Source organism: Branchiostoma floridae, chromosome 11, assembly GCF_000003815.2.
Source record: "Branchiostoma floridae strain S238N-H82 chromosome 11, Bfl_VNyyK, whole genome shotgun sequence".
In the NCBI taxonomy this organism is placed as follows: domain Eukaryota; kingdom Metazoa; phylum Chordata; class Leptocardii; order Amphioxiformes; family Branchiostomatidae; genus Branchiostoma; species Branchiostoma floridae.
The window spans coordinates 9,672,494-9,689,248 of NC_049989.1; the positions used below are offsets into that span (position 1 = coordinate 9,672,494).

General features: G+C 39.5%; 1 protein-coding gene across 1 annotated transcript; it reads left to right on the top strand.

The window, feature by feature from the left end:
- Window positions 1-8,417: 8,417 nt before the first annotated feature.
- On the top strand, window positions 8,418-9,031 carry LOC118426192 (5-hydroxytryptamine receptor-like). Its single transcript, XM_035835457.1, has 2 exons — window positions 8,418-8,540; window positions 8,696-9,031. The coding sequence occupies exons 1-2, from the start codon at window positions 8,418-8,420 to the stop codon at window positions 9,029-9,031; spliced, it is 459 nt and encodes a 152-aa protein (XP_035691350.1).
- Window positions 9,032-16,755: the final 7,724 nt, after the last annotated feature.

Here is a 16,755-nt window from a genome sequence, read left to right on the forward strand (position 1 = left end):
ATATCTTATGCCAACGCAGGGTCCACACTTCACAATGTGGTATCTCACTGTACTTGGGACACCGGTAACGGTGCGGCACTGCGGGGTTCGAAAATTACTCAATAAATTTCATAGATAAAGAACGAATTTTCTTACGTTATGTGTATTTCATTTTTTGTTGTCTTCCAAGTCAACCTACTCACATCAGTCTGTAGCAAAGTTTTGGAGCATATTATCCACAGTCATATGATGAAGCACTTTGATAAACACAATATATTATCTTCTGCTCAACATGGCTTCAGGAAAGGCCTGTCTTGTGAAAGCCAGCTGTTAGTCACGACTCATGACCTGACTAGTGCTCTTGACCAAGGAAAGCCATAGTGCTCGATTTCAGTAAGGCTTTCGACACTGTTCCCCACAATCGCCTTCTGAGTAAGCTCCAGCACTACGGCATCTCTGGTAAACTCTTGTCCTGGCTTCAAGCCTTTCTTACACAAAGGACCCAGTCAGTTGTCCTTGATGGGGAGTCCTCAAAACCCACAAAGGTTTTGTCAGGAGTGCCCCAAGGAACTATTTTGGGTCCCCTTTTGTTTCTCCTCTATATAAATGATTTACCTAATATTGTTGGATCTAATGTGCGTTTGTTTGCGGACGATTGTCTGCTTTACCGTATTATTGATAACCCAAGGGACGTACAAGGTCTACAATCTGACCTTGACACACTGACACATTGGCAAAACCAATGGTAAATGTCCTTCAATCCATCAAAGTGCTACACTCTTCACATATCCCTCAAACGTAAACCAATTATTTCACAATATGTCATTTGCTCGGAAAACCTCACAAGTGTCAAAACCCACCCATATCTCGGTGTCCAACTATCTCATGACAAATTCAAAATGAATGAAAGAATTTTATTGCTCAACGATCGCACAAGGTACAATGTACGGCAACTAACAACAACTAATAGCTATACAGACAATAGTACTACGGGGCTACATACAGAACAACAAAATTTGATCGATAATAGTACAGTTATGTATGAGTGATCTGGTCTCGCATTTGGAATACAGTATAAAGAAATTGACCTACGTAGACGGATATATGAGATGAACACGTTAGCAGTGTATGGAAGATATCGTTCTTTGTACCAGTAAGAGAGTAGTGAGTTTTGGTTCTAATATTCTTAAACAATGTTTCTCTCTCTTTATTGTAGGTAGGACATTTCATAACAAAGTGGAGTTCATCTTCGATATTTTCATGACATGTAGGACACAGTCTCTGAGTGACTGGTGTGTTACGGCGACGACCTTTTTCTATTTCTAAACAATGTGCACTAATCCTCAGTTTTGTAATGCTGTATGTAAATGGTCTATTTTGAATTGATGTGAGATATTCTTCTAAGCCAAAGTGTTTTTTGATTTTTGAATACGTTTGGAGTTTGCTGGTGCTTTTGAGTTGTTCCCTCCAGCCAGAAAGAAACGTGTCTTTTAGACGCTCTTTAAATAAGTTTCCAAAATGCTTGGCATTAACGGCGGGGTTGAGCCAAACATTTTGGAACCCATGTCGGCATAAAATGTCCTGAACGTGAGTAGCCCAGTCATGTCCTTCTTCGACTGAAGTGTCGTAAGCCTTTTTAACAATCCTATCATTTGGTAGAGTATGCAACCTTAGCCAGTATTTAATCAGATGTGTTTGACTGTCAACGAAAAGAGGAAATACTCCTAATTCACCTCTTACGGCAGCATTGACAGAACTTTTCGGTACATGAAGTAAAATTTTGCAGAAGTTTAGAAGGACGTATTCTAAGTCAGGTATTTCATATGAGATTTTTGGTTGTTCTATTGTTATATTCTGGTTCCTAAACAAAGTGTCTGACTGGTATATCACGTTCTGTTTGTCACTATATTTCTTGAATCGAACAAGAATGGGACGAGTGTAAATAGCCGAGGCTTCTGATATATTTCCCAACCGGGAAACTCTAAGCATATCAACTTCTGATCCCAATATAGGGCTGAGGACTGTGGCTATAGATGTTCTGGTTGTTGCATTTTGACATTCGGGAATCCCTTTGAATATTAGATCTCTACATTGTTCATTTACACTAGTGAGCTCACTACAATAAAGTAGGATAGGTTTAAACAGGCTGTTAAACAGAAAATAAAATACTCAATTGGTAAAACGAATCGGATACTGGCAGTCATACGTCGCAACCTTCAGCACTGTCCTCCACGGGTCAAATCAACATGCTATAAGGCGTTCTTGTGCCCACACTTGGAGTACAGTGCAACAGTGTGGGACCCCCATACTATCAGTGGGGCCCAGGCTCTAGAAAGAGTGCAACGTAGAGCTGCGAGAGTGACTGTCAACGATCATCGCAGAACCAGTCGTGTGTCAGAAATGCTCAAGAGCCTACAATGGCCACTCCTCTCCTCGCTGACAGAAGGAGAGATGCACGTCTAATCACTTTTTACAAAACTGTGAATGGTATCATTAACATACCTTCAACCCAACGCAGAACCAGAGGAAGTCACATGTCACAAGCTAAAAGAGACTGTTTCATATTACCATATTACCATATGTTTCATGTTCCATTATACTGGGCATATTGCCCAGGCCCCGTCAGTCGAGGCCTTAATGGCCGGTTTGGCTTGCCTGCCTTAATCCGCACCCCCCGCACCCCACTCAGCGATACCCCAGTGGGTTTTTAGAGGATAACAAAGATGAAGTTTTTCTTGAAATTGCGATTCCCGATAATTGTTTGGGTCAACTTTCCGACCTGCTTTGAAGATGAGGACAATATGACTTTTTGACCACGATTGTGTAAAAATTTTGGATTGTGGATAAATTTTTCACCAAATTCTGAATTCCATATAAACTTTTGGGGAAGAGGACGTAATTTACTTTTGCGTCCTGAATGTGCCTGTATGGCGTATTTATATTCGTAGTTATTAGACAATGATCCGAAAGTTCTGTTAAGTCAAGAACTTTGAAAACATTAATGTTTGGGGAGAAGGTCAATGGTCCACTGTGCTGCAGCCGTTAGGTTGAGAGCAGGGGTAGCGGCCATTCAGATCACGACCGTCTGAATGGGGCTCAATGGGCACACAAATCAATTTTTGTTCCAAAGTAATAGGGGGGATTGTTTTTGTGAATATCGAGGTTAGAATGGGGTGTTTCGGGTACAAATTGTAGGTCAAGGGGGTCCTTAATACAATCTTGTAAGGAACCAATCCGGCTGTTGAAATCACCCCCTAGAATTACAAAGCCTTTGGAGCTAAAAGACGCTATACCCCTCTCAAAAGTGTCAAAGATACAGTCATCCGCTTTTGGTACTCTTTAAAGTATAGTGAGCTTATATATATTAAGATAACTTTATTGCACAACAATTGTACGAGGTACAAAGTATGACACCTACATAACTACAGTTCTATAGCTTAACTTAAGGCATATCTAACTAATACAGGAGTTGAAATATGGGATAAGTTTCTTACAATCATTGGAGGCTTTTACAAACTTTTCAGGGATTTCTAATGTGTAAACCTTCTTTGATATACTTTCCTATATCTGCCATGCAGGGATTGTCACATGTCATGATGTATTTGAATTTGCACTTCAGGTCCATTAATATTGAGATAAATCCTTGTGTATAAAATGACAGCCTTCTGTATATAGAAATGCGTATATCAGAATATTTGGAACATACAACCATAAAATGATATTCATCTTCAATTACCTCTGGACCGAATGGACAAACCCTCTGGTCGATAGTGATTTTTTTTGGAATCTCCCGGTTTCTATTTTTAATTTGTGACAGCCAATTCTGAGTTGCGTCATTGCCCTACGAACGTCAAGGCTCTTTATGGTTGAAATGTAATTTTCTTGCTTGTAATGCTTCTTCAATGTAAAAACTGGAGAGGAGAGTTTGGAATTGTTTCGAATAGAGGAATGCCAATTTTCCACGTATATATTTTGTAAACGTTGTCGTAATTGAGTGGTGAATGTATCTATGTGGTAGGACCACGGGTTCAGCCATATGTGTCCAAAGCCTTGGTAATTGAGGAAAGTTATACGCATGCTTTGTTGATTTCAAGAAAGCATTCGATTCTATTTGGAGAGATGGCTTGTACTACAAACTGTTATCATCAGGCATAGGTGGACAATTCTTCAAAATCATACAATCCATGTATTCCAACGTTACATATTGTGTTAAAACTCCTGGTGGCCTGTCAGACTACTTTAAATCAACGTGCGGCGTACGCCAAGGGTGTAATCTAAGCCCCCTTCTATCTAACCTTTTTATAAATTACCTCCCATGCGAGTTGTCTTCATCATTCATCATCATCATCATCGACCAATGGTCGGAACTAGGCAAGTGCATATTTCGCCCCATAGGGCCCTATCTGACATAGCTTGCTCTAAATTATCAAAATGTATACCAGAGTCTCTAGTTAAAGTGTCCGTAAAAGTCAAACTTCTGCAATGCACCCGGCCACTTGGTTTCCATAGAAGAACAGAAGACACTACTTCCTGTTTTGCTCGGCTTCATCATTATGTGAACCTGTCACTCTCGAAAATACTCCAATTAACAGTCTTCTATGGGCAAATGACCTAGTCCTCTTCTCAAAGTCAGAAAGTGGTCTCCAAGAGTGCCTAAAGAGTCTAGACAGTTTTTGATCACTCTGGAAGCTAGCAATCAATAGAGACAAAACTAAAGTGATGATATCTTAAAAAACTGGACGAACAGGTTACAACAAAAACTCGAATTTCCAATCACAAGGACAGTCCTTATACATTACAAACTTCTATACATATCTGGGGGTAGATATAACACCCTCCGGATCATTTCAGCATGCAACAAAACAACTGAGAATAAAAGCCCTCCGGGCTTCTTTCAAACTTAGATCCCTCCTTCTGTCAAACTACAATCCATCTATTTCGCTAGCCCTTGATTTATTTAATAGTTTAGTCAAACCAATTCTGCTTTATTGTAGCGAGATACTGGGAACAACAGTTCAATCACGGGATCTTATCCTTAACGGAATAACGGAATGTCCAAATGAAAACATAAGACAAATAATATCCAACATTATATCTCCGATACTAGGGTCGGATGTTGACGTCCGTTGAGCTACTCGTGTCGGAAAAAAATCTGACCCACCATCTAAAGGTCCGGTTTTAATTCGACTCAGCAAGTACAATGATAAGCTACAGATGATTTACCATTCCAATACATTAGCTAAACAAAATATTACGGTAACTCAGCCTCCGATTTCTTACGAGGTTTCAGACCTTCGTTCCCAAAAGTTCAGTTAACGCTGCCATAAGAGGAGAATTGGGCATGTTCCCGCTATACATAGATACACAGACTCAACTGGTTAGATATTAGATAAGATTGAACAGCCTTTCGAATAACAGAATCGTTAAAGAAAGCATATACTGAAGCTGTAAGACTAGAACAAGACTGGGTTATACATGTACGAGATACACTCTGTAGACATGGGTTCCAAAATATCTGGCTGAACCCCAACGTAAGCGCCAACTACTCTGGAAACATGTTCAAGGAGCGCCTTAAAGACGAGTTTCTGTCCAGCTGGCGACAAAAAATCAAAGATTTAAGTAAACTCGATACATATTCAAAAATAAAATCTGAATTTCATATTGAGAAATACTTGCTTTCGGTCCAAAACAAATCCTTTGTAGCCAATACAACAAAACTCAGAATTGCTTCACACCGGTTAGAAATTGAAAAGGGCCGACACAATAATGTCAAGACCATATCATGTCCATACAAGTAGTACTTAAAAAAAAATGCTATAATAGAATAATCTCATTAATTATGCAAATTTACTTCTATCTTGCATAATTAGTATTTCATTTTGTACAACAATGTACAAATGTACCTGCGTACCAAAAATCATACAAATCCGTTGTTCCCTTCTTCAGAAGTTTTTAAAAAAAATGCCCCTTCTATCTCAAAACTAGCTATAGCCGCTAGGGGGCCCAAACTTGTGTCACTTCTTCCCGAGCACAAGAGCTATCTAACAGATAATAATCGTGACCATAGCTTGTTCAGAACGCGAGATAGCAAAACCGGAAGTTGCGCTGCAGTGCCAAGGGAAGCCGCTAGGGGGCCCGAAATCTAATAATTCACTCACACCAAGTATGTAATAAGAAGGGTTGAGAGGGTCAAAAAGACAAGTAAGCCAGGGAGGAAACCTTAATCTGGGAATAAATTTTACGAAATGTAGTATTTTGATCTTACCATTAGATATTACGAGAAATATACAACACCATACTCATGTGTTCAATCAACGGAGATCAATTGCATATGCCTAACTAGTCGATTATTTGTGCCCAATACACATCCCATATTTGTTGTGTGAGATCAACAAGGTGCTAAATAGACCCCATGTAGTTAGTCGTCGACCGCTTTTTAGGATTCGGTTGCTGTTTTAAATCTCGATTGCTGTTTTAAAAACTCGATTGCTGTTTTAAAAACTCGATTGCTGTTTTAAAAACTCGACTGCTGTTTTAAAAACTCGATTGCTGTTTAAAAACTCGATTGATGTTTAAAAACTCGGTTGTCATTTAAGGGCTCGGGTGAGATGTCGGCTGCGATGTAACGATGTAGTGATGTCGGTTGCGATGTAAGATAAGTGCGCTGTTAAACGACGGTCGGTTTTACGAAGCGCTAAATCGCTGTCGAAACTCGAACGGATACGTCGAAAACGAACGCCCGATGACGCGGCAATCGCATCGACAGTCTCTATTGTGCAGTCGAGTCATCGAACTAAGAAAACCACTTCTTAGACCGCAAACTTTAATTAAGCCGGTGAACTTTCATCAGATTCAATTTCTCAATAACAGCTATTTTTCACTGTTGCTTGTGTCTCTTCGCAATATTGCTATGCGTGTTTTACTATAAGTAAAACAGTTGGTGTCTGCAAAAAAAGAATTGATACAAAAATGATTGAAGTCTTCATCAGAGACAGACGACACTCGCTTTGTACCAACTTGACCCGACAGACACGAACACCTATCTTGAACCACTTGCGCATCACCATTTTATCATTGCGGCACATTGAAATATATGCTCCACTTACTCTTACTTAGAAAGAAGTTCTCACCTACATCCACATTTCACAGGGCGGGTGACATCGCCCCGACCAAGCGATTAGACAAAGTGCTCAACGAATGAAATTGATAAAGAACATCTTTTACCGACGTTTGTTTTACTGTCTTTTCCGGCATGCTCCTACATATAATATTCCATGATATTCCAAATATAAAGTCAAGGGTTGTACAAATCCATTTTGGGTCTTAGCGAGGTCGTAAAGCGGTCGCCGTCCGTGGGAATGGGAGGCCTACTTGACTGATCCCATTTATCTGGGCATGTGCTTGATGGGATGTGGTCTGTAGTCTGCTCTTTGCGGTCTACAAACGCGTTAATAATTCAGAACATATATGGAACATCTAAAAGCTTTTTGATTTATTTGTGAAAAACCCTACCAATGGATTTTTTAGCGCACACTTTCTCGTTAATCCAACGTTTCTTTTCTGGTTGTTCAGCAAATAACCCGGGATATTTTCAGTATGCCATGTTATATAAGCCTAGTTTTACATCACATGGTATGACTTATTGATAGCATATGGGTACATGAAGACTTAATTGTCTAAGTTGAAGGAATACATTTTTTCATTAACGTAATGGCATGGCTTAATTTCCTTTCAATGTAAACAAAGTAAACGTCCTCACGTTGGCATGCTGCAAGTTTGAGATAAAGCGTTGGCATTTCTCTTTCTAAAAACATTGGCAGCAGGTTATACTAACTTTTTTTCTGGGGTGCGGCATTTCATTGACGTGAGGTTAAGTTGGATTTCTTTATTTGAATTATAATTACCATTCTTCTTCCTTGTCCCTAAACGGCGCCATAATCTCGAATAATAGGTATGGCGTTTAGAGTAAACTAAAATGTATCATAACAGAACACAACGCTGCACAGCATTCCCCTTCCACATCCTCACGTAGTATTGCACACTTGATATCATGATAAACCCCCATCCATACCCTCACTTTCAGCTTGGCCGCGTGAGCTGATTATTCGTAATCTCACTGGACAGCTTTTGCAAAAGGCGATCTGCCATTCATTCCAGGGTGAAACCACAAAGCACACCCGTGGTTCATCATCTATCTTCTTCTCAAGGATCGTTTTGTGTCGTCTTCGACCCGTTTATTTCTTAAGTCGAGATACTTCAATACATCCTTGCCATCCATTGCCCTTCGTTCAAAGGCACACGCGGACCATACAGAGATAGTGTGTGGGGTTGTTATATTTGTTGTTTCTGCTTCGCCGGAGACCTGCAAATTACACTTACAGCAGTAATGCCATTCAGACCCAAAGGCAAGTTCACGGATAACGTTTTGTGTCGCTACTATGGGTCGCCAGGCGGTAGCTGCGTGGTGCTACGTCTGCCTGCCAGTCGAGAGTATTCCAGCCGCCGGGATGGCAGGTGCCATCCGCGCCTCCGCCAAACCAGCCAGCCGGCCTGAAGATGCCGTACCGCAAGACCTTTCCAGAACAATACATTATTATCACGCCGGAGAAGATTATTTACTAAACCTGAGATGATTTACGAGGAAAGTGCCGTAGAAACCATGGAAGGTGGTCCGGAAGGAGATAACGTTACCTACGATCTTCTCCCGATGCTGCAGCCTACAACGGTCACCGCCGCGGCAACTGTTCTCGGCATGACGATGTTTCTCGGCACGGTGGGGAACATGATGGTCCTGTACTCATTCTTACAGAACAAGGCCCTGAGAACGGCCGCTAACGGGTTGATAGCGAACCTGAGCGCGGCGGACCTGGTGGCTTGCACGGTGGCATCGCCGATTGCTCTGGTAGTTGTACTGAGTCAGGACCCGCTGCCTCCGCCTGTTTGTGATCTACAGACCTTCTTCTCTACCCTGTGTAACCTGGTGACGCTGCTCATGCTGGTGGGGATCAGTGTGGACAGGTGGCTCAACATCAACTACCCTTTCACCGGGTAAGTTACTTCATAGAATCACGTAGACTCTGAATTTGTCAACTCATATTATTCCACAGGGTGCCGTAATACTGCCATAATACAAAATCATTGCTATAGACTCCCTCTCAAGATTGTTTTGAACACCTAAATATCTGACATTTATATACCTCATGATTGCAGGTGTTGCATTGGTACATCTCTTTAAATAACTTTAAGATTCATGTATATTGTTTCTCATGTGGCGGTATCATGGCATCCTGTGAAACTATGAGGAGCAAAGATTTTAAACAACCATGTAGCGTAACACACGTACACGTCTGCTATCTAGACATAGAGATGGACTGGATAGAGAATGGTGTTTTTCTACTTTGTCAGGTGTTACCACTATGGGAAGATTTCCTCAATTACAAACATGAATCTAAAATGTACATAAGATGTACACATTGTATAGTCAGGCATCTAACAAACGAAGGTGGACTCAAAAGTAAAAGATATTGCATAAGTATGCACAGTCAAACGTAATCCCGATGTGAACAATAGACCTGAAGTGCTTTTTACAGATGCAACCTTAATGATCGCCTTTATCATTTATTCTGTAATCGAAAACCAAAACGATTTAAATTGAAAGATTAAATTCCAATTGTCATTCTATATCATTATGCTCCATAGCGCCCATAGGACGTAATATAACTATACAAAGTAAGATAGAACAGTTTATACTTGTAACTGCCTGCTCATGAGAGTCAGTGAGTATCGACATTTGCAATACCTTGACCTCAAGCAGTTGTACCTAATTGTCCAAGGACACGAAGACATCAATACATTTTTAGATCTGTAAATGGCACGTTCTAATCAAGGGACAATCTTTATACTTAAGGCATAATGATAGTATTTTCAGACCCAACTATGACCACTTAAAGCATTTGATTGATATAGATGAAGCGTAATAGCATTTTAACACCTATAATTAAAGAATACAAATTGAGACCCCACATTGGTGAAACGTAGCAACGGTTTTTCACGGTCTAAAATCGACCAGGCGCCATTCTTACAATACAGAGATGAGTTGAAGGTCTGGACGACTGTCTGGTCACTGCAGATTTGTTCGTCGATGCTCTGTGATTTGGATCTTCTTAGTCAATGTATCCGTGACATTCTTACTACACAAGTTTACACGGAGAGATATCATATGACCGATGTTTGCAAATATTAGTAACCGGTGTCCTCAAAATGTACTGGTTTGCTAGTTTAGTCTGCAGAAAAAAATCTGCGTCAATACACACCTAACCTAGTGCGACCTGGCATATCTTTCTTCAAAAGGTACTCGGGCGTTAAGATAAAAAATGAAATGATAGATACAACTACTAAGATATGAACCAAGGCCTCTGTCCTTGCTCATAGTCGTGTGCACATTTGAATCTCTATTCTAGACCCTTTGTGCCGTATCCAAAGTAACGCAAAAGATCATGTACAAGTTAGAGTGTATTTTCTGTATTCCATACCCCGTGTAATACAATGGCTCACGGCGTATCACACTAGGTTAGTAACAATATAAGCTGCATATCCGGATTTATTTGATCCATTCACATCGGGCCGGACCCCTATAAGCCTATTTGATAAGTGTGGCAGGTTCTAATATGACGTGAATGGTTACGCAAATATAACGTCTCCAGTACGCACCATCTAAAACACCTCATATTTCTATAGATTGTGTCATAAGGACATTATCTTTCTACGTACCACCAAGGTAGTGAAGCTATTTACAGGTTGAATATCAGTATGCCGTCCCAGTCTTATAATGGCAGGTCAGCAACAATCACTCCTCCGAGACAAAACCAGTTACCCTGCAATTGAGTACCTCATTAGCTGGCGGTCTCCTATCATCGTCTTTATCTGACAAGATCCATGGCAAAATCTCCACAAACATGAGCCGTTCTATGGGTTATTTGTTGAATTAGGGTTTTAACAGTGTGATTATGTTGAGTAAGTCGTCTATAAACGGGGAAAGACATATTATTGAAAAGTACAAGATATAGATTTCAAAAAAGTCTTCACAGCATGAAGGGTATAGATATTATAAGAATCGCAGAACCCAAATTTTAGAAAAGGTGGGGCTTTTCGTCTCCCTCTGCTTCCAAAAAAGAAGTCAAACCCAACCTGTTCAGAAATAGCCAACTCTAGTATTACAGTAGAACATTGTTCATAACTGTCCATTGTCACTTGTATATCCACTATGTTTATACCATGTACTTGCAATTAGCCCTCGGGCACGAACTTGCAAATAAACTTCTTCATCATTATAAAGAAGTAAAAGGCATTGTCAAATAGCTGTAAACTAGCCACGAAGCTACAAACTAGAAGATAAGCTACACAAAACTAGAAGACTAGTTACAAAAATAAACTAGTAGACGAGCTACAAAAAAACTAGTAGACGATATACGAAAATCAAAGTAGCAGACGATCTACGAAAAATAAAGTAGTAGAGAAGGAACAAAAGCATAAAAAAGCGGACGAGATAAAAAAAAATCTATAGTAGAAAAAAACAATAACTAGAGTTCGGCGACCTCATACCTCCATGAATATTTAGAGCTTTTGCTAATTTCCTGCAAATGACTTAGCATTAACATGATTTATGCATGGTGTTGTTCATCATTGAATAACGTACAATACACATGTCAATTAAAATTTCCAATTCAGATCATTAATCATTAATTTGTTTTGCAATTTTTGCATAAATTATGCAAATAATTTCCTCATTTGTATATTTCATATCTGCATATGTTCCACCGATTATAATTAACAAGTGTTACATTTATCAAAGTCCAGTTATTGCAAACAATGGAATTATACAATTTCCTCATTAATTATGCAAATTAAGTCCTCATTTGCATAAAATGCATATCATTATGAACGTCTTTGCCCAAGCTACCTGCATACCAAAAATGCAGGCAATCCATCGTTCCTTTCTGCAGTTATCCTCTTTGGGGTGTCTTGCACCTGCAGTTCCACAATTAAATGTTAGGAGACTGAAACTTGCCCCACTTTGTCATGACGCTTAAAGCTATCTACCACCCAAATGTCACGACCATATCATGTCCGGGACAAGAGATACATTGAAAAAACTGCTATGATAGAATATTCTCATTAATTATGCAAATGTACTACTATTTTGCATAATTAGTATTTTCTCTTGTACAACATTGTCTAAGGTACCTACATACCAAAAATCATGACAATCCGTTGTTCCCTTCTTGAGTTATCCTTGTCAGAAGTTTTTGACAAAAATGCCCCTGCTATCCCAAAACTAGACGCTAGGGGACCCAAACTTATGTCATTTCTTCCTGAGCACAAGAGCTATCTAATACTCAAAAATCGTGACCATGGCATGTTCAGAACACCGAGATAGCAAAACCGGAAGTTGCGCTGCAGTACCAAGGGGAGCTGCTAGGGGGCCCAGAATCTAATCATTTCCAGCTTTCACCCCCACCCCACCAACACCCCAAGTATGAAACCAATCCACCCAGCCGTTCTTGAGTTATCTTGTTTACACACAGACACACACACAGACACACAGACAAACGCAGGGTAAAATATAACCTCCATGACATTTCATGGAGGTAAATATAAACTTGCAGTTCGACGAGCTACAAAAAATAAATTAGCAAACGAGCTACAAAAAATTTAGCTACATGAAAATAAACGTTACTCTTTCCGATGACATATCACTTATCATATATTCTCAGCTAATTACGTTATCCGCAACTTACTGCATGTCTCAAAGACCTACTTTTTATGCATTGCCAAAGCAGTAGCCTAATATAAAGTACTTTGATAACACATTTAACTACAGTAAAATGCATATGCTTGCTAAGTTTGCCTTTAATTAATGGCTTGTAATTATAATCATTTTCAACTAAAAAATACATGAACGGACACAGACTTATGCTTATCTACGACATAACAGAATATTATCTTTATTACACGAGCAGCAAAACAAATAATTTTCTATCCAACAACAATCAATGTATGAAGTATCAGACTTTCAACTTCATTAAACCACCACTTATGCAAAATTACTAGTATCTCATTGATTGTCTACCCCCTTTTTTTTGCACGACTTATCGCTACTCTAAATGCCATTGTGCAACATTTATGAAGAATCTGACCTTTTCTTCTAGCAGCATGAATTAGCCGTCATGGTCCTCTCTAATTGGCAATCATAAGCATTGGTCTCAGAGGGATGAGGAGCAAACGGTGGCAAAGAGGTCCGGAAAACCTTTTAAAAGCACTTTACTAAATCAAAAGTCGATATATGGGTCATGGTGTTAATGACCATAATTTGTAGACGAGCACTACATCAGTGTTACATTATGAGTTGGGAAACATAAAATGAATCAAGTGCATGACCATAACAAAGGTTCTAGAAATTATAGTTTGTATTCTTTTTAATCCTTTGTTTACCTTCAGCCTTTTTATTGAGAAGGGTTCTATCTACCTATGAGATGCGCATTATATATATATTTATTTACATATAAATATTATGCCGTATTTGCATGACTAAGCAATAAAACTGAAACTTTTCTACGTGACAAGGACACTTGCGGAAGGATGGTCACCTACAAATTGAAGCTGTTCGTTTGCAATGAGCAATTTTTCTATGGTTCACCCCATAACCTCAGGCAGCATATAGCAACCAAGTATTGCCACATCATCAGTTAAGAGGTACTTTAAACAAATGTGTATTCTAAAATGTCAACAGTAGTCCGTTACATATGATATGGTATTGAGCAGCAATAAACGAAAAGCATCAACTGAAAATGACCCGCAGTGAGTAAAAAGGGCATGTAAGGGTTTGAAAGGAATGCTTTAGCAGCAATAAAGAAAACTCGTAATCCTATGACATGATGAATTGGTTCTGTCTGAATTACCTATGGGACCCCAACAAGTGCCATTATGTGGTCCCAATTGAGATATCACACAGGGAAAGCTTTCAATACAAAGTGCTCTCGCAAATCTAACTCTTCGTCCAATAAACTACATGATAACTCTTACGACTCCTTCTTGGAAGGCAGTTATACAATCGCTCTTTGATTTAATCTATGTTTTAGTGGAAAACAGTGGGAAATGTTGAATTGAGGATTGACATTATGTTTTAATACTCAATTCATCACTTATCGCCTTCCCTTATGTACAATTTCCTGATTTTAGGAGGAAGTTCCATGCTAAAAGCTTCTTTCCTAGAACTTTATCGTTATCAACGGACTTGCTTCCACGGACTTGAGGGGTACAATCCCTGAGGGGTACAATCTGAAGTCAAGGGTTAACAGACATCTTTCTTCACAGTACAGTGTAGTAACCCAATACACTTGAGTGGCTCCATGGGCCTTGTTTTGCGGTGAATCACAAGTAAATAAAAAAAAAATCCGATTTACCATTACTATGCAGAGTGCTTCAAACTTCTTCAAGATAAGGAAGCACTGTACGACTTTTATGGCATTTTATGACAACACTATGAAAATAACATGAGTTATTATATCAATGAAATAAAGGTCAGCACTAAACCTCATACTAAATATGACACATTCGTGACCAAATCACGTCTCCTTACAATCTTAAAGGTTACATCGGTAACTCGTAGTCTTTTTATTGGTAGGTTTTAATTGTTATTAACATATTATCAATACTAACGGCTATTACTTTGATATTATGGATAAACCCCACTCCACACCTAATAAGAATATCTCCCAACGATCATCCGCTATCAATTGTGTATTTTACACCGTTATCATTGCCAATCAATAATGTAAGCTACCAAGAAGGATTGTCGTTTAAATATCCGTGTTTTATCCTTATATTTTGCAATGTCCAACACTGAAGAGATGGACAACAACAAAAATTGTGCACGGTCAATCTGATGTACGTCTCATTGCATTTCTGGTTCAGCTTCATCCCTTCTAATCACGGATATTGCATTAGGCTTACGGACAGGTTTAGAAAGGGCGTTAGTGCACCAAAATTTCCTGAGCGCCGGGAACGATTAACTCGTGCGCGTCCCCCGGTAATATGCCCAGGAGATTTAGCGTTAAATTGTATCTCAGCGAGACAGCCAGAATTTGTAACCGCAGCAACTCTAAACGGAGCAAAGGGACAAAAGTGCAGCGCTGTATTTGCCGGTCATAGTGTGATTGCGTGTTTTATAACAACACGATATTTTAACATCATGATATGTTGTTTTAGCTCTGTCGTGTATTGTACTTGATACTTTATGCGTGTCCGATTATACCACAGGAGCTAGAGAATACAGTTTGTCTCGCGAACTACGCAGGTGTACGCTACAGATAGGAGCGAGACATGTGATTTGTCAGGTTTGACTGTGTTCTTCACTAAGTCGGGGTTCCTCATACCCTTCGAACAGGGGCGAATAAATGTTTTCAAATTCATTGGGTCTTTAAAATTCTAAAGCTCCCAGCAAGCCGTATGTTGAACTATAGGCGCTTCAGAAGAAGAAGCTTCAGTAGCAGAACAAAGGTACAGTGACTCTCATACGGCCAACTACAGACTATAAGTAGAAAATACATTAAATCTTACATCCGTAATATCATGTTTGTTACAATCAAGTAGGGCTAATCGAGGATTTCATTATCAGTTAACAACAATAACAAAACATTGATTACTTATTTTGCATTATCATAGTTGTAACATATATAAATGTGTAATCAAATCTGCTTACGGCAAAATTTCGATTGAACAGTACTAGTACCAGTCAAGGAATATTTCCATTGTGTTTGAAATTATTGTTTAACCCTGCTTTAGAATACATTCTGGTACATAACTTTCGGACTAAAACGTTAGTCTACTTTCCCGACTTTTCTTGTGATTTGGTCAGAGATAAGATTTTGATACAAACTTTTAAAGTTCCTTAGAGGTCACCAACCCCTGCTGCTGCCAATCGTTAGTCTTCCAGTAAAGATTACGCTAGGCCAACCGTACATACCTTAATGCACTCTTCTAACAGCAATGGAACTGCCTTTTGATGTAGCTATGGATCAAGTTGTGATACCGGAAGATAAGCGGAATGGTTCTGCATCTCAGATCATAAATCATGGGTCTGCCCATTGACTTGTATGAACCCTTGCGTGTCATGGCATGTTATCTCACAATCTTGGTAACAGGGGCCATTTGTAAGAGGATAAAGGGACTGCAATCGAAGACAGCTTCAGCCAGATACCTCAAAACTGCACATCAGAGCGACTCTTCATCGGCCTATACTGCAGTTCTTTTGATTTTGGTCTTTTTATGTACATTCTTTACGTTGTGTAGCTTTCCCTTGCATTGAAGAGTATCGCGATATGCCGTCATATCTAGGGTGGGTACGGGTACAGGAAATCCAGGTCCAGGTCCGGTTCAGGTCCAGAGGATCGGGTTTAGGTTTCGACTTGAACCTGGACCTAATTCAGTATGTGGGAACTTGTGAATGGACGATACTCAAAACGATGGTCAATTTCGCAACAAAAAACTCTTTTGTAGGTTATTTGACTTCCACTGGCGTAAATTCATACAAGGCTAACTGCCTTTGCACTATTGACTGAATGACTATAGACTCAACTTTACTTCGTTCTTGTTATTTTTCTCGACCGGTTAGCCCCGAAATGTGAAGATCTGATCATATAATCTGTTCATTTCCCAATAGGGCCAACATCCGGTCCACCGAATCCGTGTTTTTTTTGGGACCGATCCAATAAGAAA

Bases quoted from the DNA above. Each gene is read 5' to 3' on its own strand.
- LOC118426192 (XM_035835457.1), top strand. From the start codon at position 8,418: ATGGGTCGCCAGGCGGTAGCTGCGTGGTGCTACGTCTGCCTGCCAGTC. The intron at 8,541-8,695 runs GTACCGCAAGAC...CCGATGCTGCAG, and splicing joins CCAGCCGGCCTGAAGATGCC to CCTACAACGGTCACCGCCGC.